This window comes from Erinaceus europaeus, chromosome 14, assembly GCF_950295315.1.
Source record: "Erinaceus europaeus chromosome 14, mEriEur2.1, whole genome shotgun sequence".
NCBI lineage: Eukaryota > Metazoa > Chordata > Mammalia > Eulipotyphla > Erinaceidae > Erinaceus > Erinaceus europaeus.
Window position 1 is genome coordinate 6,492,460 of NC_080175.1, and position 23,951 is coordinate 6,516,410.

General features: G+C 45.1%; 1 protein-coding gene across 13 annotated transcripts in view; it reads left to right on the forward strand.

The window, feature by feature from the left end:
- The window catches only part of ATE1 (arginyltransferase 1), a 144,967-nt gene extending 122,080 nt beyond the window's left edge, over window positions 1-22,887 (forward strand). For 12 of the 13 annotated variants that reach the window (XM_060171147.1, XM_060171157.1, XM_060171153.1 and 9 more), the window contains one exon: window positions 18,767-19,706. In XM_060171147.1, the coding sequence (XP_060027130.1) occupies window positions 18,767-18,945 (179 nt within the window). In that variant the 3' untranslated portion in view covers window positions 18,946-19,706. Of the gene's footprint in view, window positions 1-18,766 lie in introns of all 13 variants that reach the window. The other variant, XM_060171148.1, reaches the window with a different exon arrangement.
- Window positions 22,888-23,951: the final 1,064 nt, after the last annotated feature.

Genomic DNA, 23,951 nt, shown 5'->3' on the forward strand with positions numbered 1-23,951 from the left:
TATTCCTTTTTGTTGCCCTTGTTGTTTTATTGTTGTTGTAGTTATTACTGTTCTTGTTATTGATGACGTTGTTGTTGGATAGGACAGAGAGAAACAGAGAGAGGAGGGGAAGACAGAGAGGGGGAGAGAAAGATAGACACCTGCAGACCTGCTTCACCGCCTATGAAGCGACTCCCCTGCAGGTGGGGAGCCGGGGGCTCAAACCGGGATCCTTACGCCGGTCCTTGCACTTTGTACCGCCTGAGCTTAACCCGCTGCGCTACCGCCTGACTCCCCAGAGCCAAAATTTTTAAAGACGCTAGTTTATCTAAACTTTCAACCATGTAAATTAGCTTTCAGATTTTTCAGTGCTCAGGTGTTAGTGTTAAGGTGTGTGTGTGTGTCCATGAACTTGATTTTTCCTAGAAGGGCCACTCCAGGGTTAATTCCAGAAAGCATCGTGTAGTTCAGGGACGTGCAGCTGTCTCCTCACGTGGCGTCCGCTTTGCTGAATGTTGCCCTTCCCATTACAGACCTCCCTCACTGTCAGTAGATGTCTTAACAGAATCTCAGCAGCCTTTTGAATAATGTCGGATTGCATTTTACAAAATGCTAATTAGATTTCTCTAAACCATTTAAAAACTTATTTTAAAAATGTATTGTAGTCTATTTTCTTCCTGATTTAATTGTCTGACAGAATACTCTCGTAAATTTAATAAATATATAAGCATAATGAACCTAAATTCTATCTAGTTGGAAATTGTGTATCTCAGTCAGTTATTTAATTACGCACTTCCTGTCGGAGACTCAAAGTATTGTTTACATAGAAAATCGTCGAGCCTGCGAAACTGATACTGAAGCTAAGATGCTAATTTTAACAAGCATATAGAATACAAACGCGACATACACCAGTTGCATTTATATGCTAGTAGCGAGCAATTAGAAAATGAATTTTTTAGAGCTGGGGAGATAGCACAGTGCTTATGCAAAAGGACTCTCATGCCTAAGGCTCTGAAGTCCCAAGTTCAATCCCTAGCTGGGACCACCATATGCCAGAACTGAGCAATGCGCTCTGGTCCCTCTTCTCTCGCTCTTGATCTCTGTGTGTGTGTGTGTCTCTTTGTCTTTATCTCATTAAAGTGTAATAGATTTCTTTCAAAGGTAAAACAAAAGAAAAAAAAAAGAAAGAAAATGAATTTTTAAAAATCCTCTCACAGTAGCATAAAGGACAGTGTTCCCAGGAATTCACTGCACTGGAGACTATAAAGCGTTGCTCAGAGTCTTCAACAGCAGCGAGAGCTACCATGCACGTGAGCCAAAGCTTGTCAGGATGGCAGGTGGGCTCAGGAGAGGGACTAGTCTTCTTTCAGTGGGCCCAGTTCTATCACACATTCCAGGCAGAGAAACTAGCAACTTTGCTGGGAAGTTTTTGGCATTGTATTCTCACGCATGATTGATAGACAGACAGACAGGCGGACGGACTCCGCAGCGCCTGTTGTACCACTGAACTCTTGTGGTGCTGGGGCCCTGAGCCAGGTCCTCGCAAATAGCAAAGTACGTGCTCTCCTGGGTGAGCCACCTTCTGCCTCCCCCTTAGTGAGATTTTTGAATCAAATCGTGATCTGGGTGATCCTGTGTTCAGCTTTTCTTCTAGCGTTTGCCCTTCTTCCGTAGCCAGTCAACAGCGTCAGGTTGAGCCTGATGTAAAGTTTCGAGACCTCCTTTGAATCTGGAGAGGTGGCAGTCGTTGACTATGTGGGTCATAGTCTGTCTGGAGCCGCAGGGGCAGTTCGGGTCGTCTCTGGCTCCCCAGCGATGGAACATAGCGGCGCACCGGCCATGGCCTGTTCGATAGCGATTGAGGAGGGCCCAATCATAACGTGCTAGGTCAAAGCCGGGTTGACGCTTGCAGGGGTCTGTGATGAGGTGTTTGTTCTTGACCTCAGCTGACTGCCAACTCTGTTTCTAAGAGTCTGGAACAGAGAAGTTCAGTGTTCAGCTGAATTTTAGGAAATCTGCCCTACTGTCCTCTGACTGTTCCCGAAATCAGTCTATTAACTGTGCTTGTACTGAGCTCTTACCTGTTACAGTCACATAGTAACCGGTGACTGGTACATGCCTGCCACATAAAGTTGTTTTAGACAGAGACAGAGAGGCAGAGAGTGGAACACATCACAGCACCACAGCTTCCTTCAGAGCAGGGGGGGTTGGGCTTGGCTTACTTCACACGCATCTCAAAGCAGCCTACTGTCCCAGCAAGGCCGCATAACTTCACTTTATATTCCAACTAGAGGTGTCAAGACAAAGGTTCTAATTCTGCTACCCACTAACTTTGTGACATAAGCAGGCCACAAGTTCTCAGCCAGGTCGCATCAAGTTTAGAACCTAGAACGTCTTGCAGCCCCTGAGCCTTTCCGACCCTTCATGACGATCCAGTCCCTTCCGAATGAGGATGTGTCATGCTCACCATGTGAAGCACCGGGTGACATTCTCCACACGAATCTGCTGGATTCCACGCCACTGGAGGATTTCTTCCCTCTCCCTGGCTGTTAGGATCCAAACATTAAGGCTGAGTTTTCAGAGGAGGAAGAATGTTTTCCAGACTCTTATTTCTGGTCCTGTAAGAAATGAAATGGCCTGGGAGTCGGGTGGTAGCGCAGCGGGTTAAGCACATGTGGCGTGAAGCACAAGGACCGGCTCAAAGATCCCGGTTTGAGCCCCCAGCTCCCCTCCTGCAGGGGAGTCACTTCACAAGTGGTGAAGCATGTCTGCAGGTGTCTGTCTCTCTCCACCCTCTCTGTCTTCCCCTCCTCTCTCCATTTCTCTCTGTCCTATCCAATAACGACAACAGCAATAACAACAATAAGAAAAAAAAAACAAGAGCAACAAAAGGGAAAATAAATAAATGATATTTAAAAAGTTTTAAAAAAGAAATGGAATGCCCATGAAGGACACAGCACACACTCCCACAAGGCCCTGCTCACAAACTCACACAGCAAGCGCATACGCACTGTCAAGAGTTTTAACCCGTTCTGGTTTTGTTTTTACTTTGTTTGAACCCGATTATTTATTTGCTGTCACTTTATTCAGGGGTTCATAGTGACAGCCTAGGTCCCCACCTACTCCTGCGTCCTGGAACCAGGAGCCCACAGGTGACCTTGCTTGGTACCTGAAGAGCAATGTCAGGTTCTAAGGACCATCGCCTGCCTCCACAGGGACTCGCAGTCTCCTTTTTCCTGGAGCTTGCCTGTTTGTTTGGTTTGCAAAACTGGTCATTGATATTCTAACCACTGCCACCCACAATTAGCCTAGGGGAATTGAGATGCAAGCCAGGGATACCCTGGCTTCTCACCCCAGCTTGGCCTTTAATTCTGTCTTGGTAGGTGTTGTCATGGTAGCAGTGATTACTTTTCAGCCCAAACATTACACAGAGGGCTTATCCTGTGTCCTGAGAACGACCCTATTGCTCTGTCCTCTAAATCAGTGCACTGGGGACAAATAACTGATTGGTACCAGTACCGGAAAGGGGTTAGAGAGAGGGCATGTAAGAGGCTTCCTGCCCTGGCACGATCTGCTCCATTTATGTCTCCTCGTCAGAGAAGCCAGGTGCAGGTAGAGTCTAGCTCTGGCCCTGAAAGCAGGACTGAGGGATGAGGGCGGTCCCCTCACGGTGGGCTGCTGAACTCAGTGACTGTATTTGAGTGACAGTCACACCTTAGATAGCTTCAGAGCAGGGCTTCCGTCTGAGCGGTGAAATTCAGCTATTGGAAATAACCGGCCTACTCAAAAGGGCTGGGACGAACAAGTCTGAACCCACTCTGCCCTTCTGAGCTCTTCCTTGTCTTTTGCTGACAAATCTTTCTGTTGTCTCTACCCCCCCCACACACACATACACATACACACACACCCTCTCTTAATTCTGGTGATAACAACTAAGACAGCTTGTGCATGCCCTTCATCTTGTGTCTGACTATGTACCCACACACATAGAAGCGTTGCCCAACAACTGCAAACTGTTTCTGCTCTTGTCCTCTGCTACTGTAGGTCTAGACTTAGCACTGAGGTGTGTGTGTATGGGGGGGGTTATGTTCTAATAAAGAATCGTCTCGCCTCCTTGGACAAAGTTTTAGTGGTTTTATATCTTACTAGGGTCTGGTTTTATAGATGAAGTTCATCTCCACATTTACGTTTCTAGCTAGATGTTTATCTACCCCTCCCGGAGCGTGGGTATTCTCCATGAAGTGTCTGTGTTTCTAGGAGCCTTTGTGTCTCTGGAGAAGCAGACTTACACAAGGCCAAGATGTGAGGCCTGAGACAGCCTCTCCTTCCAGAAAGGCTCGGGGCGTGTTTGTTGGCTTGTTGGCATGTGTGTCACACCCATGACATCTCACTGCGGTTAATTAACGGGAGCTTGATGAAGATTTCGGATTCCACTCGCGTTCTAAAAATGGATTGGCCCAGAGAGCCGTTTAAAACTATTGTGACTTGATTAGTTTCAACATAACACATTCAGAAATGAAAATAGTCCAAGAATGACTTAATTTGAGTATTCAGACATTGAGTAATAAACATGCGGTACAAATTAAAGACAAAATTGATTAAAAACAAACAGTAGTTGCTCCAAATCTATGCGCTCCGCAGCTTGTCTGTGAAGAAGGCGAGATTAAGATCAGCACCAGGATCCTCAGCCCTCAGCCACATGTCTCCTCAGCCCCAGTGTCTGGGCAGTGAGGTGCAAAGGCACAGAAGACGGGGCTCCCCCCCGAAGGGACTCAGTTTGGGAAGGCCTCCGTGCAGAAAGCGTGAGGGGCTACAATACCAGGCCTGTATACATGGTTTCTTCCGCACGGTTCAGCAGATGTCTTCATTGATGTGATTCTGGTAATCTCTTCTCTCTCTCTCTCTCTCTCTCTCAAAGGTTTTATTTATTTCTCTATTTTGGATAGAAACAGAAATTGAGAGGAAAGAGGGGATGGGGGGAGAGACACCTGTACTACTGCTTCACCACTCATGAAGCTTCTGCCTCCCGCCACAGGTGGGGACCAGGGGCTTGAACCTGGGTCCTTGTGCGCTATAACATTCGATCTCTACTGGGTGTGCCGCCTGCCTGCCGGCCCCCTCTGCTAATCTTCTCACAATCTACCCCTATGTATGTCAAAACATTATCTTCTGTACCTTAAGTAATTACATTTCTGTATAAAGTATCCCATGATAAAGCTGGAGAGGGGTTTGTGTCACCATTTTCAGTGGCCCTCATAAAAGAGAAGAAACTAAGGTGGCCAGTGCAGGAGAGAGCTAGAGTGATGCAAAAAGACTGCCCTGCCTAAGCCTCCAAGGCCCCAGGTTCCATCCCCTGCACCGCACCACTCACTGTATGCCAGAGCTGAGCAGTGCTCTAGTAAAATAATAATACTAATAATAATAAATAAAAAGTAAGATGATTATACAGGAACAAGCTGTGGAGACTTACAGACTGCATTTTCCCAGGCCTAGCTGGCCAGCATATGAAATAGATCTGCTATTCATTTCCTTTATTGAAAATTCTGCTCAAATATGGGGCTTTACTCCTCAGTCCATTTTAGTCTCTTAAATTATGAGAACAGGAAATCTAAAATAAAAGATCTTAGAAATGATTATGTAGCCATTACCTGTTCAGCCTTTGCACTTCAATGACTGCTTAAGATTATAAATAAATAAGTAAATAGTCACGTATGTTTGGTGTTTGAAAAATGTCAAAGTTTCAGGACACTAGAATGACCTGGGTTATGGTTGGTGAAGCCGGGGCCTTCTTCCCCGCAGAGGCAGTGCCTGTGCTCGTGGGGCTGTTTGTTTCTGACTGTAGTGTGGAGAATGTCAAGCATGCTACAGGCAGTTAATATGTGAGAAGTACTGGCTTGTCAGGAAACTCACGACTTTTTTTTTTTTTTCATAGAAAACCACAGGGGGGGGGAAAATACATCGTGACTTTTCTGACAACCCAATATGTACCTGAGAAAAGTTAATTTACTCCTGATAAAGATCAGCCTTGGCAAAGTCTGGTCCAAATTTTCTGAAAGACTCCTTTGCACCACTCTCCTATTACTTAACTATATTAACTGTCAGAGATTGTACAACTACCAGTTTTAAATAACAGGGTTTGGTTTAAAATTAAAAAGGGAGGAGGGGACAGAAGATTGCTTACCCAGTAGGACATAGGCCTGAATTTTCTGTGTGCCTTTCCTAATTTTAATTACATTTACTTAACCATACCTCATATGAATTAAACCATCCTGAAAATATCCCTGTGGCTTTCTTGTATTCAAATTAAGCCCTCTGGGGAAAAAAAGATAAAGAAATCCCTCATTCTTTTTCTCTTCTTCTATTTTTTTTAATTTAGCTGTTTCAGAGTACAGACTGGCTGAAAAATGGCGGGAAGTACAGAACAGCCAAATAGCCCACCCCCAGCTGCCCCTCCTAGTTACAGTTTGCATTTTTCTTTCTCATTTTCAAAAAAAAGTTTTAAAAGCCCAATTCTTGGCCTATAGAACAGTTGATCGGAAACTACAGAAACTGCCCGTATGCCCTGTGGTCTGCCTCTCCCAGCCCCCCCCCCCCACTTTGGATTCATCTTGCATAAGTGCCATCTGTTTGCTATGGTGACAAGCCAGTGTTAACCCACTGGCACTGAGGTCCACATCCATTCTGCGTCTTTTGACAAATGGATGGCATGCATCCCCCGCTAAACTGTGTCTAGTACAGTGTAGGAGTCGTGTCTGGGAATAATATAGTCGCACCACCACCCTGTCAGTCTCCTGAGTGCTACCTGGTCACCCACTCTCCCCACCCCTTCACCCCCCGACAACCGCTGGCCTTTCCAATAATCTGTCTCATAGTTTGACCCTCTCCCGAAAGCTGAACAGTCAGAACAGTAGGCATACTTGGCCTTTTCACATTGGATTCTCTACCTGAGCAAGACGCTTTTGTGTTTGGTTCCTCATTGCGTGGCTTGAGAGCTCACTTCTTTCCATCGCTGAAGTAGCAGTCTCCTGTAAAGTGTAGGACAGTTTGTTTATCCGGGCATCTTTTTTTACTTCCACAGTTTGGCAACTACAAACAAATCTGCTGTAAGTGTTTTCAGGATTCTGTGTGGGCCTACATTTTTGGCTCCTTTGGGTAAATACTAAGAAATACAATTGCTGGATCATATATTTGCTCCTCTTTTTTTTTTTTTTTTCCTTTCTCCTCTAAGACTAACTGGGGTTTCATGCCTGCCTGTACAATTCCAGTGCTCCTTGCAAACGTTCTTTTTTCCAGAAAGAGAAATAAGTAGAGACATCATAGCACTGCCTCACTGCTCATGGAGCCTCCCCTCAGTGCTCCTGTGTGGTGACTGAGGGCTCAAACTGGGGTCCTCACACACGTGTGCGCTCTACCAAGTGAGCTGTCTCCCAGCGTCTATGATTCTCTTTAATGGTTGCATGCTGTGGTATATACTGTGAGTCATAACTGCATTTAATTATTTTTGCTCTTATAAATTATGCAACAGTGCAGCATTAAACAGTTTTTATTAAGAAACACATATACTAATATAACTTTTAGACAGACGCCAGAAAAAGTAGGATCCCTTTACCAAGGATAATGTCTTATTTGCGCTCAGAGACTCCCCAGGCTCCATGGTGCCAGGAGGGCCCACAGCAGAGTGGATTTCGAGGAGGAGGAAGAGGAAGTGGTCCTCTGGGAGTTTACACTTCGCTGAGGGTGATGAGGACAGCAATGCGACCATTGTAGTCAAGAACAAGGAGACCCTTTGACCTTCGTGAAAGGAGTGAAGGCAGCAGAGGCCAAGATACACAGTGCAATCAGTTGTGGAGTGAGTGGGAGGTGAGGCAATGGCCATTAAGTCAATAGTCTTGAAGAAGGCGAGAAAAGTGGAGTCCGGTCATGGGAGGGCTCCTAGGGGGCCACTGGGAGTCGTGTTGCTTTGTGCCAGATGGCAGAGTCTTGTGTAAAAGTTAGTGGGAAAGAACAAGGGGAGAGAGAAATTGGTTACAGGAGATAGTGTAATCTGCAGAGATTATGTACAGATTGGGTTGAAGCCAAGAGTGGGGAAGAGAGATTTCTGGACTGAGACCTTTGGCAGAGGAAAGTGGATTTGAATCTACCCCTAAGGCAAATACTCTAATTTCTAATTTGATTTTATGCCCCAGAAGATTCTCAAGGTTTTGCTGCTTAAAGGTACGTTTGAAGTCCCCGGCTTAATTTCCTTTGAAGGAATCCAAGTCAGCTCAGTGCCAAATTCGCTCTCTGGAAATGAGTATCATGGCTAACTTGTAAGTGGGAATCTGACTTTGTGACCCAGTGAGCTTACTCAACAGTGAGCTCACCTGTCACTGAGGTTACCTGTGAGATAACCGATTGCTGTCATGGTAACAGCTCTAGCAAGCTGTTGAATATGGTAGAATCCGGGGCCAGTGGGTAGTTTTCCCAGTAGACTGTAGTGTCTGCTTCCCAAGCCCGTGTGTGTGTGTGTGTGTGTGTGTGTGTGTCTTTATCTTTAAAAAAAAATACTGTATTTACTTATTTTTGTCTTGTATTCTTTTTAATGTTTTTAAATTGATTTATGATCAAGAAGTTTGTTGGACAAGATGGGTACAATTCCAAAGAATTCCCACCACCAGAGTTCCATGTCCCACCCTCTCCATTGGAAGCCTTCCTGTTCTTTATCCCACTGGGAGTATGGACCCAGATGCATTATGGGGTGCAGAAGGTGGAAGGTCTGGCTTCTGTAATTGCTTCTCCAGTGGACATGGGCATTGACAGGTGGATTCACACCTCCAGCCTATTTCTATCTTCCCCCAGTGGGGCAGGGCTCTGGAGAGGTAGGGTTCCAGGACGCATTGGTGAGGTTGTCTGCCCAGGGAATTCACATTGGCTTCATGGCAGCATCTGCAACTTGGTGGCTGAAAATTATTAAGACATAAAGTAGAACAAATTGTTTAATAATCAGGAACCTAAAGGCCAGAATATAACAGACGAGATTTGGGGTTTCCATTTTAAAAGCTAAGACATTTATAGGCACTGGGCTGGGGATTGGAATCCGGACCTCAGAACTTCAGGCATGAGAGTCTTTTGCAGAACCATGATGCTGTCTTCCCAGCCCTCTCTTTATCTTTAAAAGAAAACAAAAGGAAAAGGTAGAATTTAAAACTGATTTTTTTAAAAAAAATTAGTTTTCCAAATCATGGTGGATTTTTGAAAAGTAACGTGATTCATTGTGTTTGGTAATTATAAAATGATCAGTTATTTGCTTCTAAGATAATAAGATACCAAAATAATTTAACGATCACAGATCTAGAGCTTGGAGTGCAGAAATGCGCACAGACCTAGGAAGAGTGATGGGTCACTGCAGAACAGAACACATTCAGGAGTGCACTGGCTGTTAAGATTCTCAGTTGGAGGTATTTTTGAACCTGTGGGAAATTTGTGAGAACAAAGAACCTCTTCGTCCCTTCCACTTAGATTCCCTTGTTGACAGCATGTGTTCCCACATCGGCCTTATCATTTCCCTCTCCTTCCGGAACCATTTGAGAATAAAGTGCAGGTGGGTCACACCACTGACTCAGTCAGTCAGTCTGCACCCCTGGCCTGTGTCACGGCTCTGCCGGGCTAGCTTCGCAGGCGGGAGAGAGAGATGATCCAGGAACCAATCTCGTGGCGGTAGCAGTACAAATCTTTATTCAGGCGGGAGCCCCAGAGTTAGGTGTGAATGCAGTGGGTTAAGCCACGTGGTGCCAAACCGCAATGGCCAGCATCCACCTCCCTGTCTGCAGCCTGCCCTCCTCCAGGTCGGGACACGGAAAGAAGAGAGAAACCAGAAACAGAAGTGACTTTCATAGGATAAAACCGGAAGTGGCACGTGGGAAACGGAAATGGCTAGGAAAAGGGGGTGGAGAAAGGAAAAAGGCACGCTGGGAACTTTCTTAGCAACTGTTGCAATGGTTTTAACTGGTGGGATTAATGTTACCCTGCAGGCAGGGTGGGTCTCGAGGTGGAAAGACGATAGATCAGTGGGTGGGGACCTTTCAGGCAAAACAATGATTATGTAAATAGGCCATACTCTCAGCAGTGCAGAATGGAGCAGGAGGGCTGGCCTAAGGCCAGACAGGGCTCACAGCTGTCGGAGCACAAAGCACATCGCTGCCACCCCAGCCACGGACCCCGTGGGGATGCTCCAGATCTCCCCTGCGGCGTCCTTCATCAGGGAAAACCCCAGTCTCACATACAAAAAGCCGCTTTCTTTTTTCTTCCAAAATTCAGACGCGCTGCTGTGTCTCTGAAGTTCCCTTTTCCGGAGCGATGCTGCAGGTTCCCTCTCTCTCTTGCCATTGTGGTCTTGGGAAAGGTCATGGAAGCTTCTTCCCCATTGCGAGGAGGGCCAGGCACCCTCCAGCTGAGCTGTGTCGCAGGCTCTGCCTCTGTCTTTGATTACCTTGAGAAGAATACAGTCTGGTCAGTTTGCAGACTCCTCCTTCGTTTGTGTTTACCAAAGGCTTCTTCATAACGAGATCCAGGCCGTGCAGGTTTGGAAAGACTCACCAGGCAGCAACGCTGGGTTCTGCCTGCAGCTGCCGGCTGGCTCTTCCCGCTTGCTCCTCTGACTGCTTGTGACATAGGCCAAGGTGTCTCCACTGCAAGGTGACTAAATGTCTTCCAAGCGTTCACACGTAGTTCATATTTAGTGGGGAGAGGCTGAGAACATGGAGGCAGCCTGTTCTATCACACATCTATTCATTTTTACTGCATCTGTTGGGATTCTTTCTGGAATAATTTATTACTGAAATTGCTACCACTTAGAAAAGATGACATTGACATCCTTTGGGACCAAGTAGATGGAATTGGAGGTGACTGCACTTGAAGGAACAAAGTGACAGACAACTACTGACTGGAGCATTGCCCTTAAATGTGGACTATAGAGAACTGAAACAGGTCAATTTGTGAAAAGAAAGTAGCCAGCCATCTCTATTTTTATTTATTATCTTTATTTATTTATTGGATAGAGACAGCCAGCCAGAAATCGAGATGAAAGGGGGTGATAGAGAAGGAGAGAGACACAAAGAGACACCTGCAGCCCTGCTTCACCACTCACAAAGCTTTTCCCCTTAGGTGGGGAATGGGGCTCGAACCCAGGTTCTTGTGCATTGTAACCTGCACTCAACCAAGTGTGCCACCACCCAGCCCTACCAACCTTTTCTCTTAAGACTTTGGGAGAACTATGGTGATCATGGGGTCAGGGAAGCAGGGTGGAACTATATCCCTAATGCCCTATAATCTTGTAAGTCACAATTAAATCACGGATTTAAATAATAATAAAAGGAAATTGCTACCCAATGCTGATTTTTTTTTAAACCCCAGAAGTTCTTCTACTTTTATTAGTTGGCATCCTACTACAAGAAAGGGCAGGCCCTTCTGATTAGCGTTATCAGTGTGGAAGCAAGGAATCCTGTTGTAGTCAGCATGTTACAACCCATTCCTCTCATTACTGATTTTGAGTGCACCAGTTGTCTGAGCTCGGGCCAGTGGGGACCTTTTCAAGGTGACTGCTGTATTGCTCTGACATGTCCCCGTCACTCTTTGAGCCTTTCCTTACTTTCTGCCACAACATATCCCAGGCCCAGCTTGTACTTGCCTCGACCCAGGTCTGCAGCTAGGCATCACTCCAAGGAGCTCTAGTGCCTTCTGGAAAGTTATACTGGGTAATGTGTGTTCACCCAGCATCTTGGATAGTAATATTTGGAAAGCAAGATCTGAAGTAGTTAACGTTCAGTGTTACGCCGGGGGGGGGGGGGGGGGGGCTTCTCTGTCCCCAAGCTTTCTCAGCAGGTAGATGTAGAACATAGATGCTTGTATACACACACCATATAAAAACTTGGAGCTTTCACCAGTTCTAATCCAATATAACAGACTCTGGTCTAGTCTCCCTCCTCTCCACACCTGCATGTCCCTTTGTTGAAAGAGATTACAAAAGAGTGAAATAAATGTAGAAATCAGACATTCCTAGATTTTGATGATTTAATCATATTGACACTATCAAATTATTTAAATGGATCTGTTGATCTCCAAGTCAAACAGATTAAATGCAACTCCTGTTAAAATGCAAGCCGGCGGGAGTCTGGCGGAAGCGCAGCGGGTTAAGTGCAGGTGGCGCAAAGCACAAGGACTGGCAGAAGGATCCTGGTTCGAGCCTCCGGCTCCCCACCTGCAGGGGAGTCGCTTCACAAGCTGTGAAGCAGGTCTGTAGGTGTCTGTCTTTCTCTCCCCCTCTCTATCTTCCCCATCTCTCTCCCTTTCTCTCTGTCCTATCCAACAATGATGACATCAATAACAACAACAGTAATAACTACAACAGTAAAAACAACGAAGACAGCAAAAGGGAATAAATAAATAAATATATATATATATATATTTTTTTTTTTTTCCTCCTCCAGGGTTATTGCTGGACTCGGTGCCTGCACCATGAATCCACCGCTCCTGGAGGCCATTTTTCCTCCTTTTTGTTGCCCTTGTTGTAGCTTCGTTGTGGTTATTATTATTGCCCTTGTTGACGCAATTCGTTGTTGGATAGGACAGAGAGAAATGGAGAGAGGAGGGGAAGACAGAGAAGGGGAGAGAAAGATAGACACCTGCAGACCTGCTTCACCGCCTGTGAAGCGACTCCCCTGCAGGTGGGGAGCCTAACCTGCAGGGGGGCTCTAACCGGGATCCTAACACCCGTCCCTGCGCTTTGCGCCACATGTGCTTAACCTACTGTGCCACCACCCGACCCCCTAAATAAATATTTTTTAAAGAATAAGATAAAAAATAAAAATCAAATGCAAGCTGGCTGGCTTCTCTAGAGAGAATTGACACTTGATCCTAGAATTTACATGAAAATTAAAGGAGCCCAGAATCATCAAAAGCAGTCTTGAGAAAGAACAAAGGCTTTGTGGCCCCAGCATGGCCAGAATCAAAGCAGATGACATCAATAACAACAACAGTAATAACTACAACAGTAAAAACAACGAAGACAGCAAAAGGGAATAAATAAATAAATATATATATATATATATTTTTTCCTCCTCCAGGGTTATTGCTGGGCTCGGTGCCTGCACCATGAATCCACCGCTCCTGGAGGCCATTTTTCCTCCTTTTTGTTGCCCTTGTTGTAGCTTCGTTGTGGTTATTATTATTGCCCTTGTTGACGCAATTCGTTGTTGGATAGGACAGAGAGAAATGGAGAGAGGAGGGGAAGACAGAGAAGGGGAGAGAAAGATAGACACCTGCAGACCTGCTTCACCGCCTGTGAAGCGACTCCCCTGCAGGTGGGGAGCCTAACCTGCAGGGGGGCTCTAACCGGGATCCTAACACCGGTCCCTGCGCTTTGCGCCACATGTGCTTAACCTACTGTGCCACCACCCGACCCCCTAAATAAATATTTTTTAAAGAATAAGATAAAAAATAAAAATCAAATGCAAGCTGGCTGGCTTCTCTAGAGAGAATTGACACTTAATCCTAGAATTTACATGAAAATTAAAGGAGCCCAGAATCATCAAAAGCAGTCTTGAGAAAGAACAAAGGCTTTGTGGCCCCAGCATGGCCAGAATCAAAGCAGATGATCATAATCAAAATGACAGATAATAACAAGTGCTGGTGAGGTCGTGAAGTAACTGGGGCTTTTATACAGTTCTGGAATGTTCAGAGGCAGCCACTTTGGAAAATAGTCTGGTTGTGTTGCAGTAGATGCAACCCAGAGATGTCATATGACGCCACAATTCCACACGAGATTTGCATATCCAGGAAAAATGAAAACACAAAAATGCGTACACAGATGTTCAGAACCAGATTCCTGACAGTTTCAAAGTGTAAATAACGCAGTGTCTGTCAAATGCTGGGGGGATACATCCATATTATATCCCCAATGTATTGTTGGGGAGGGGCTAAGTGCTGATATAGTGTAGTTGAATATTGAAAACACTGCGCTAGGTGAACTCACAAGTGACTACAGCCCATTTGATTCTGTATAGATAGAAGAGGGGTTGGTATTTCCTGGGGCCATGGGAATTGGCTGGGGGGAAGCAGGCTCTTAGCTTTGAGAGAATTTTGTGCTGTAGTCACCTGGATTGTTATGGTGGTTACACATTACTGAGAATAGTCTAAAAACTAATGATTTCCGGTTCAAGACCCCCCGGCTCCCCACCTGCAGGGTAGTCGCTTCACAAGCGGTGAAGCAGGTCTACAGGTGTCTATCTTTCTCTCCCCCTCTCAGTCTTTCCCTCCTCTCTCCATTTCTCTCTGTCCTATCCAACAACAACAACATCAGTAACTATAACAATAAAATGACAAGGGCAACAAAAGGGAATAAATCAACATTTTAAAAAAACATTGATTCATGCATTTTAAGCAGGTGAAGTGTCGTGATCACAGACACTATGAAACAGTGTCACATAAAGTAGTTAAGTTTGAATTTATCTTCTTAGGTTTTTTTTTTTTTTTTTTTTTAAGATTCATTTTATTTATTGCATAGGAGTGTCACAGAAAACATAGAGAGAGAGAGGGAGAAGCCAGAGCACTACCCGGGTATATGCACTGCGGGGAATTGAACCAGAAACCTCAGACATATAAGACTGATGCTCTGTTTAACAAGAATTGTTAAGAGGATACTTTATTATGACAAGAATTGTTAAAATTACCAGCAATGATATTACTTTTGGGATAGCAGTGACAATTCTTTATATTTATTAACAATAGAGTATTAAAAAAAAAAAAAGAAACATCTTTACTTGTAAAATATGAAAGTGTACTTTTCCCCAAGGGGCTCTCAAAGTAAATAGCCTTGAGTAATCTGTAGGTTGAATTTACAGCCCTGCCTGGGTTCTTTGCTGCCCTCTGTTTAAAAAGACTTCCTTCCACGGATCTTCCTGCCATCAGCACCCCTCCTCTGTAGTGATTAAAGCATTTCCCAGTGCCTCTATTTTCAAGTGTCTGAATCCTATTTCCCTTTGAACTTCCCAGAGTCGAGTTTGATGTCCTGAGTGGAGCATTGCCATGCGTTTTGTTCCAGATTTCCATTTCTCCATTATTTCAGTTTTCCCTCACTATCTTGGGTTTCCCTCACTGTTACTGTGTCTGCCACGAACACAGCTTTCTGGAAAGCCCAGAAGTTACAGAGTCTCTTTGAGAATAGCAAATGAGTTAAACTCCCATAAGAAGGAGAAGTCGAGCTTTGATCTCTAGCTCCCTTTCCCTTGAAAGCAGCTGTGATGTTCAGTTCGTTTCCAGTGAATGGCAGCGGGGGCTGGAGGTGCTGGATCAGGCAGTTGTTACCCACCACAAGTTTCCTTGAAGATTAAAACATCATCCAGGGATTCGGGCAGTGGCGCAGCAGGTTAAGCGCACGTGGCGCAAAGCACAAGGACTGGCGTAAGGATCCCGGTTCGAGCCCCCAGCTCCCCACCTGCAGGGGAGTCGCTTCCCAGGCAGTGAAGCAGGTCTGCAGGTGTCTGTCTTTCTCTCCCCTTCTCTGTCTTCTCCTCCTCTCTCTATTTCTCTCTCTCCTATCCAACAACAACGATATCAATAACCACAACAATGTTAAACAACAAGGGCAACAAAAGGGAAAATAAATACATATAAAAAAATTAAAACATCATCAAGCTGACAACATATTTGTATCTCAACTGATCACATGCTCATCTCAGAAAAGAGTTTGCAGGATTGCCTTTGGTTTTTATTTTATGAAAGTAAATTGTGGTCCATTAAAAAGGAAAAGGAAGATGGAAGATGCTCTTGTTGGCACAGGATTCCAGGCCGTCTCGAGAACCGGCAGGCCTCCTTAGGTGCCGTGCGGAACGGCCTCTACTCTCAAGATGACTGGTTTTGCTCATGCCTTCAAGGCTCTCTCAAGAAGACCGGAGGCCTGTGGCACTGCGTGGGCTTAGCAATGTCCATTTACACTCAATGAGGACAACAATGACAGGATTACAGAAGGGCTTTCTGGGGGAGTTGGGCCGCATTTGCCTTTCTTTAATAAATAAATCATCCTAATATCATGATTCATTTTCAGTGCCTTTTATGTATCTAGTAGATTTTTCTTGTTTAGTAGTTTTTTTTTTTTTTTAACAGAGAGAGAGAGGGGGGTACAGAGGAAAAGGTAAAGACAGGGAGGGAGGGAGAGAGACAGACCAGAGTGCTGCCCAGCTCAGGGTTCAGATGGTGCTGGGACTGCACCTGGGACCTCAGGGCCTCGGGCAGGAAAGTCTTTAGCAAAATCTTTGTACCGTATCTTCATCCCTACTTGGGTTTTTAATACAGCAGACATAGAGGATAGTGTATTTAAGTGGATACCATATGCTGCGTATGTTGGGGTGTCGGAGAAGGTGTGATGGACTTTTCTACATCTTCCCATGCAAAACCGCGTCCTGACTTTTCTGACAACTGTGTGTGTGTGTGTGTGCCGGTATGTGTACACATGTACATATACGTCCTGCTGCCTTCATCAGGACTGTATCTAATGCTCATTAAGCTGCAGGCTGTTAAGCTCAGGAGACGGAAATGCATTTGGCCGACAGTGACCATTGGGTCTCTGAAGTTTCTACACTACACCCAGGGAAAGGGCCTTCAGTGTCTCTTTCAGGCCTTAGGTTAAGGTGTAGCCAGACTGTCACCCCAAATCCCACATTTGTTCTGCATCTTGGGAAATTGTTCTGGTCACTTGGGTGAGAGGGTGGGCATTGTGCTGAGCCCAGGGGACTGTGAGTGGGCAAGACACCCAGGGGTCTTAATTCAATTTTCACTCTCCTAACTCTTCCCATTAGGAAGGGAGTCTGCAGGTCGTCGTGGGTGAGTGGGTGGATGGGGCTGAGTGCTCTGAGGAAGCTCAAGTCCAGCAGGGGTCTCACGCAGGGTGGGGAAGACCCTCTGAAGAGTGAGGGTCACGGCCCACGCAAAGCCAGACAGGAGCCCTGCGGCTCTAGGAGTGGAGAGGGAGCAAGATAGTTCCGCATGTTCGCTGAGAAAGCAAAGGAGCATACTTAGACTTACTAAGGTGAATTTGTTAAAGAGTCAAACTGAAAATTTGAATCCAGTTGGGACTGGAACTCAGGTAACAGTCTTCACATTGCTTTGAGACCGTTGGTCCGAAGATTGGGTTTCAGTGTAGGGAGTCCAAGGAATTGTATAACCTAGAAGTAGTCGCACGATTGTTCCTGACTCCTTACCTCTGCATGGAGCCAGTCAAGCAAGGTTAACTTTTCTTTCATTTCCTGTTTACCCTGTTACCTTTTTTTTTTTTTTAAACCAGAGTTCTGCTCAGCTCTGGTTCAGGGTGGTGCAGGAGATTGAACCTGGGACTTTGGAGCCTCAGGCAAGAGAGTCACTTTGCATAACCATTATGCTACTTACCCCCACACCCTGCTAACCGGTTATGGGTGGTGGAGTGGGTGTGTCTGTCAAGCACCTTGGACTGACAATTCTTTGTCCTCCTTGATGATGGCTGAAGGTCATGTCTCGGCCCTGTGTCCTTCATGGAGCAAGGAGTTTGTGGCGCAGTCTCTTCACAGAACAAGACCAGCTGACTGCTGACTTTGACTCGCACATCTTCCCAAGCAGGATCATGGCTTCAGGCTGGTTTCATTGGCAATTCTATTTCTTTAACATAAGAAAACAAAAAGTAAAAATTAGAGATAGGAATAAAAGATCCCTTTATACCGGTTTCTTATCTTTTCCTTTGCAGTATAATAGATGTTTAGGAAAAAAGAAAAAAATTTTTTCTTACAGTTACTTATTTCCTTTTGTTGCCGTTGTAGTTATTGTTGTTATTGATGTTGTCATTGTTGGATAGGAGAGAGAGAAATGGAGAGAGGAGGGAAAGACGGAGAGGGGGAAAGACACCTGCAGACCTGCTTCACCGCTTATGAAGCTTTTCCCCTGTAGGTGGGAGCTTGGAGGCTTGAACCTGGGTCCTTGCACATTATAACATGTGCTCAACCAGGTACGCCACCACCCACCCCCCACACTTGATTTTTTTTTGGTCTCTCATCTCTTGCTTTGTTTCTTAAATCCCACACGTGAGTATTACCTTTCTCCTCCTGCCTTCATTTAGCATACTCCTCTGAATTCCATTGGCCCGGCCGTGCAGCGAAAGACAGGATCTTACCTTTCCTTGTAACTGAGCCATCCCCCACTGTGTATGCACAGGTAGCTTCCTTCTCCTTCCTCTACCAGTGGGTTGAGTCTAAATCTTGGTTATTGTGTGTAGCCCTGCAGTAAGCATGGTTGTGCTTTGAGCTCTATCGGACAAGTGTTTCTGCGTCCTTGCCATGAATACCTAGGGGAGAAACCGTCAGATTGGATGGTAGAGCTATTTTATCTATTTATTTATTGTTGTCATTATTATTTGTTACTATTTTATGGAATCTCTGGACTATGTTTCCCCAGGGACTGGGGCAGTTCACATTCCCACCAACCATGTAAAAAGACTCCAGAGGCCACTGTGAAAACTCCGCAGGATCCTTTGTCTTTCCCTGATGTTCCAGCCCCCTTGGAAGGCTTCAACAGCCTTCTGCAAGACATGTCCCACATGCTTGCCCCCACACCTGATCTAGTCTGAATGCCACAGGCCCTGTCCTGAACACACCCCTTGAAGCCAGCAGCCCAGGACAGCCATATGTCTCTTTATTTCCCTTTCGACATCTTCACACGGAGAAACGGTGAGCGAGCGAGTGAGCGAGCGAGTTGGGGGACTGTCCTAACCTTGTGTCCTCTCCTCCCGCAGTGGACGAAGGTCGCAGCAAGGAGCCCGACCGGCTGCGGGTGTTTCACAAGAAAGCCGTCCTGCCCTACGGCGTCTACAAGAAGCAGCGGAAGGACGCAGGCGAGGAGGCCACCGTGCTGCAGTACGCCAGCCTGGTGGGGCAGCAGTGCTCCGAGCGGATGCTGCTCTTCAGAAACTGACAACCCTCTGCAGGGCAGACCTTTCTACTTCGACCATCAGTGGCTTTTCTGAAATGTGCTGTGGCAACGTATCTGTGAGAATCTCATGGTTAACATAAAGTTTTTTTTTTTTTTCTTCTTCTTCTTCTTCTTCTTCTCCTCCTCCTCCTCCTCCTCCTCCTCCTCCTCCTCCTCCTCCCCCCCCTCCCCCTCCCCCTCCCCCTCCCCCTCCCCCTCCCCCTCCCCCTCCCCCTCCTCCTCCTCCTTCTTCTTCTTCTTCTTCTTCTAGCCCTAACCTGCTCCTTGGGGCTTCCCATTTTGGAAGTCTGTTGCATGAACAAGATCTGGTCAGCTCCTCTCGTTAACGCACAAGACAAGTAAGGGATTCTCAAGTCACGTCAGTGGCAGTGGGAGAGTTTAAAACAGACTGTTCCCCTCAGATCCAGCCAAACCGTTAGATTTATGGTAAAACAACTGTGGGGAACAAGGTGGGAGGTTTTTCTTTTTTCACCACGTAGAAAACGTCTGAACACAACTGTACTGTTAATTTGGTGTCCAAGATTAAACTTGCGTCAAATGTTGTATTGCATAGTTGGACAGAGAACTTGAGAAAGGCCAGTGCCAACACTGGAATGGTATCACGTTGACATGTCAGTGGTCCGTTTACTGGGCTGGTCTCCTTGACGTCCCTAGTCTAAGCATGATTTTTTTTTTTTTTCTCCCAGCATAATCTCCACTCTCAAAGTATTCCTGTTGGACAATAAAATAAATCTTTCCCCCTAGTTATGTATTATTCACTCTGTTCCTGAAGGTCTCAGAAATGGAATTAATTCTGGATCCAAGCCCCGTCAAAAGTAGATCCATGTTAAGCGTCTGATGTCATCAGGATAGTGCACGTTGGCTGGACTCTTCTTGACTTCTGGTTACAGAGACCTGAGGCAACCCACCTCCTGCCCTTTGATCTGAGCGAGAGGAGACACTGCACTTAGTGCTTTCCTCTGGGGCCTGGACCCTCCCCCTGTCCATCTGCATTTTTGCCTATTTAGCATGTTTCTCTTGCCCACCTGTGTAGGATGCCAAGAAGGACATGTGTCTTTTCACGGTTAGAGTGGGATTGTGTTAGCCCTGGAGTGGGGTGCAGAGCAGACAAGTCACCTCCCTGGGCCCTTTCTCAGCCGTCCCCATCTGCTGCTGCTGCCGCTGCCTGGCAGCCGAGTCATTTCCAGGCCTGTTCTTGCCGCTGTCCCATTTTCTCCTCAATGGTCTTGTTTAAAAGCCACATTATAAAACTTCGTTGTTTGAATTCCATTGCTGATTATAAACTTCTCTTCTACACCTACTAAATGGACGTAATCATTTCAGCTAGAATAGAAGGAGGCTCCCTCACCGCCACCCCAAGCAGTGATTCTCAAAGCCAAAAGTCTAGAAATTAGAAGTCCAAATAAACTGTATTTATGCCTTCAGAGAAGTGCGAGAAGGAGCCTACCAGGTGCAGGCACTTTGCTGCTGTCTTCTCTAGTAGCCTGGACTGATGGACTTCTCTCCTTCAACACCGTCTCCCAGGAGCACTTGACAGACTCTCCCTCGCAATGGCCCTTAAAAATCGACAGTCCTTGAATATCAAGTGAAGGGGAAAGTTGAAGCTTCCGATTTACACACAAACATCCTTGGGTCCCTGCAGTGTGTTCTGGGTTGCCTCAGATGATCGGTCATGAAGACTCTTCCACTTAGTTCTTGTGTTCACACGTTGTATTTTGGAGATAATACAGTCTAGTGATCCAGTGAACAGTCCCCCCTCAGAGAGAGAGATACCACAGCACCTAAACTTCCATTGATGCAGAGAAGGCCGGGGTCACCTGTGGGTCATCACGGCAACGCGTCACACTAAGTGGGCCATTTTGCTGGCGCCAGTGAACCTTCAGAAGGCAAGTCAGCGTGGTTAGCGGACTAGCTAGACAGTAAGGACTTTTCTTAATGGTTTGGTTTCTTTTCTCTTTAAAACGCAGCGCCAGGGCGGGAGCTGAGGCGTGATACTGCCGAGCAGTTTCTCCAACCCACTTTCTAAAACACGCGCCTAGAGAGAGAGAGAGAAAGAGACTGCGGCATGGTCCCACCATCTCTGCAGCTCCCTTCGGTGCTGTCCACGGTGCCCTGTGCCTCATGCCCCTGGTCCTCCTCTGTTAGTGGCCTTCACCTAAAGAGAGACACAGAAGGCCCTTCCAAACGCAGTTTCAAGCCCTTCAAGGCTGGAAGGTTCTGCGTCTGCAGACCCAGTGTTGCTCCTCTCTTCTGATTCCAAATAAACTCGCCCCGGTTTTCCTGTCGTGGAAGCAAAAAGTGTAATGAAGATTCCCCGTGCTACCTACCATCTTTACATGATTTCAGCTCTGTGAGACTCGTGATCTGATCTTTTTTTTTTTTTTTTAAATGTATCCTGAGCACTTTTTATATCCTAAAGCATAGAGGCTACTATCAGATGAATATATTACTTGTTTAAATTATTTAGATAAATCATTTGTTTGCTTTCAGTTTATCTTACTATCTGTTTTGCAAAAATATCAGTTATATGTGATTTCTTAACATATCAGAAGCTGTTACGTACATGAACTTTTTCAGGTTTTTGAACAGCCTGGTTGATAGACTTTATATTACTTCAGTATGAATAAAGATGAGAGAGAATATGGTGACCATTTATCTAATATGTGTCCGTTGTTGCTAATTTTAAGAAGGAAATGAAAAGGAAACACTGGGGAAATACTCGAATTAGAAGTTATCTGAGTATGTCTTCTTTTCAGAAGAGAAGCAGTAGCTGTCAAGCAAAGCAAGTTTGATTATATGTGATCGTTTTTGTTCTTGCATTATATGTCTCTCTTTTTTTTTTGAACAGTCCATTTGATGAAGCTTGAATGGAAGAAATAAAATGGTTTCTATGGACAGGGGTTCTCACTGGACCTGGGTTTTCATCCTTTAAACTCTTGGGTGCATTTTACCTATAGGGAATGTGTAAAAAAAAAAATTGACTATATCGGGAGTCGGGTGGTAGCGTAGCAGGTTAAGCGCACATGTGGCACGAAGCGCAAGGGCCGGTGCAAGGTGCCCGGTTCGAGCCCCGGCTCCTCACCTGCAGGGGAGTCGCTTCACAGGCGGTGAAGCAGGTCTGCAGGTGTCTGTCTTTCTCTCCCCCTCTCTGTCTTGCCCTCCTCTCTCCATTTCTCTCTGTCCTATCTAACAATGACATCGGTAACAACAACAATAACTACAACAATAAAAAAACAACAAAAGCAACAAAAGAGAAAATAAAATTTTTTAAAAATTTAAAAAGTATAAAAAATTGGCTATATCAATATTTAATTTTCAGTAATTAGAATCTGAGATATCTTGGTTAGCAAGTCAAAGCATAATGAATCTCTTTCCTTCTGGATAAGTAAGGTAAAATAAATCTCACTTAAAGCAACAAAGTCTGGATGTACACAAGACAAATTAGAGAAGGGGCATCTTTCTACTAAAGGGATTTGAAATAAGATTTATCTAGTAAACGTGAACATAATTTCTCTTAAAGAGTTTAATTTGCAGAGAATTTTCATAAATATCTCAGAGAGCCCATGGCTTTCATCATTCACAATAATGCAGAATATATGAAGACATTTACAAGTGTTTTGTCTTTTCACAGAACAGAGGACCTTGGGTACATTTATGATCAAATGAATCCTGCTTTCCCAATGACTGAAAAATTAGTTATAGTTCCCACTGATATTTTCTTCCAGAATGGGAATAGCTTTGTTATTTATCTTGTTTAAAATGGACTGTGTTTGCCAGAGAAAAACATAACTGAAGGAAATAAATAAATCACCTGCAGCCCCACCCCCAACCACCGCTGCATTCTGCTGTCTGCGCTTTTCAAACATTCTTCTACCTACAAATATGTGTATGCTTTATTTTTTCAATAAAAATGGCACCATACTATGCATATTATTTATAATCTTTGTCTAATATCTTCCAACAGCTCGACCTGTTGTGAATGTGAAAAATAAACGGAGACTAGGATCATTTTTTTAGTGACTGCATCCTATTCCACGCTGCATTGTTTTAAGAAAGGGAACTTACTTGGGAGTCACAGGGTAGTACAGTAGGTTAAGCACAGGTGGCGCAAAGCACAAGGACCGGTGTAAGAATCCTGGTTCGAGCCCTCAGCTCCCCATCTGCAGGGGAGTTGCTTCAACAAGCGGTGAAGCAGGTCTGCAGGTGTCTGTCTTTCTCTCCCCATCTCTGTCTTCCCCTCCTCTCTCCATTTCTCTCTGTCCTATCCAACAACGACGACATCAATAGCAACAACAGTAATAACTACAACAATAAAACAACAAGCACAACAAAAGGGAATAAATAAATATTTAAAAAAAAGAAAGGAAACTTAAGACATTAAGTAACTAGTTGTAACTGGCATTAACAGTCTTTGGTAAAACTTGATAGCACTGGGAGTCGGACGGTAGCACAACAGGTTAAGCGCACATGGCGCAAAGCGCAAGGACGGACTTAAGAATCCCGGTTTGAACCCCAGCTCCCCACCTGCAGGGGAGTCACTTCACAGGCTGTGAAGCAGGTCTGCAGGTGTCTATCGTTCTCCCCTCTCTGTCTTCCCCTTCTCTCTCTATTTCTCTCTGTCCTATCCAACAACGACGACAACAATAATAACTACAACAATAAAACAAACCAAGGGCAACAAAAGAGAATAAATAAATATTTTTAAAAAAAACTTGGTAGCACTATTTTTTATTTTATTATTTATCTTACGAGAGCATTGCTCAACTCTGGTTTATGGTGATGCAGGGGATTGAACCTGGGACCTTGAAGCCTTAGACTTGAGAGTCTGCTTGCATCACCATTATGGCCTCCCCCCCACACACACCCAGAAGCACTGTTCTTATTCCTCACTGCTCCTTTCTCTTTTCTATAAAGAAATTTTCTTTATAGAAATTCATAGAATTTTTTATAGATTCTTTATAGAATCTTCTAACTTGGAGATATGGCAA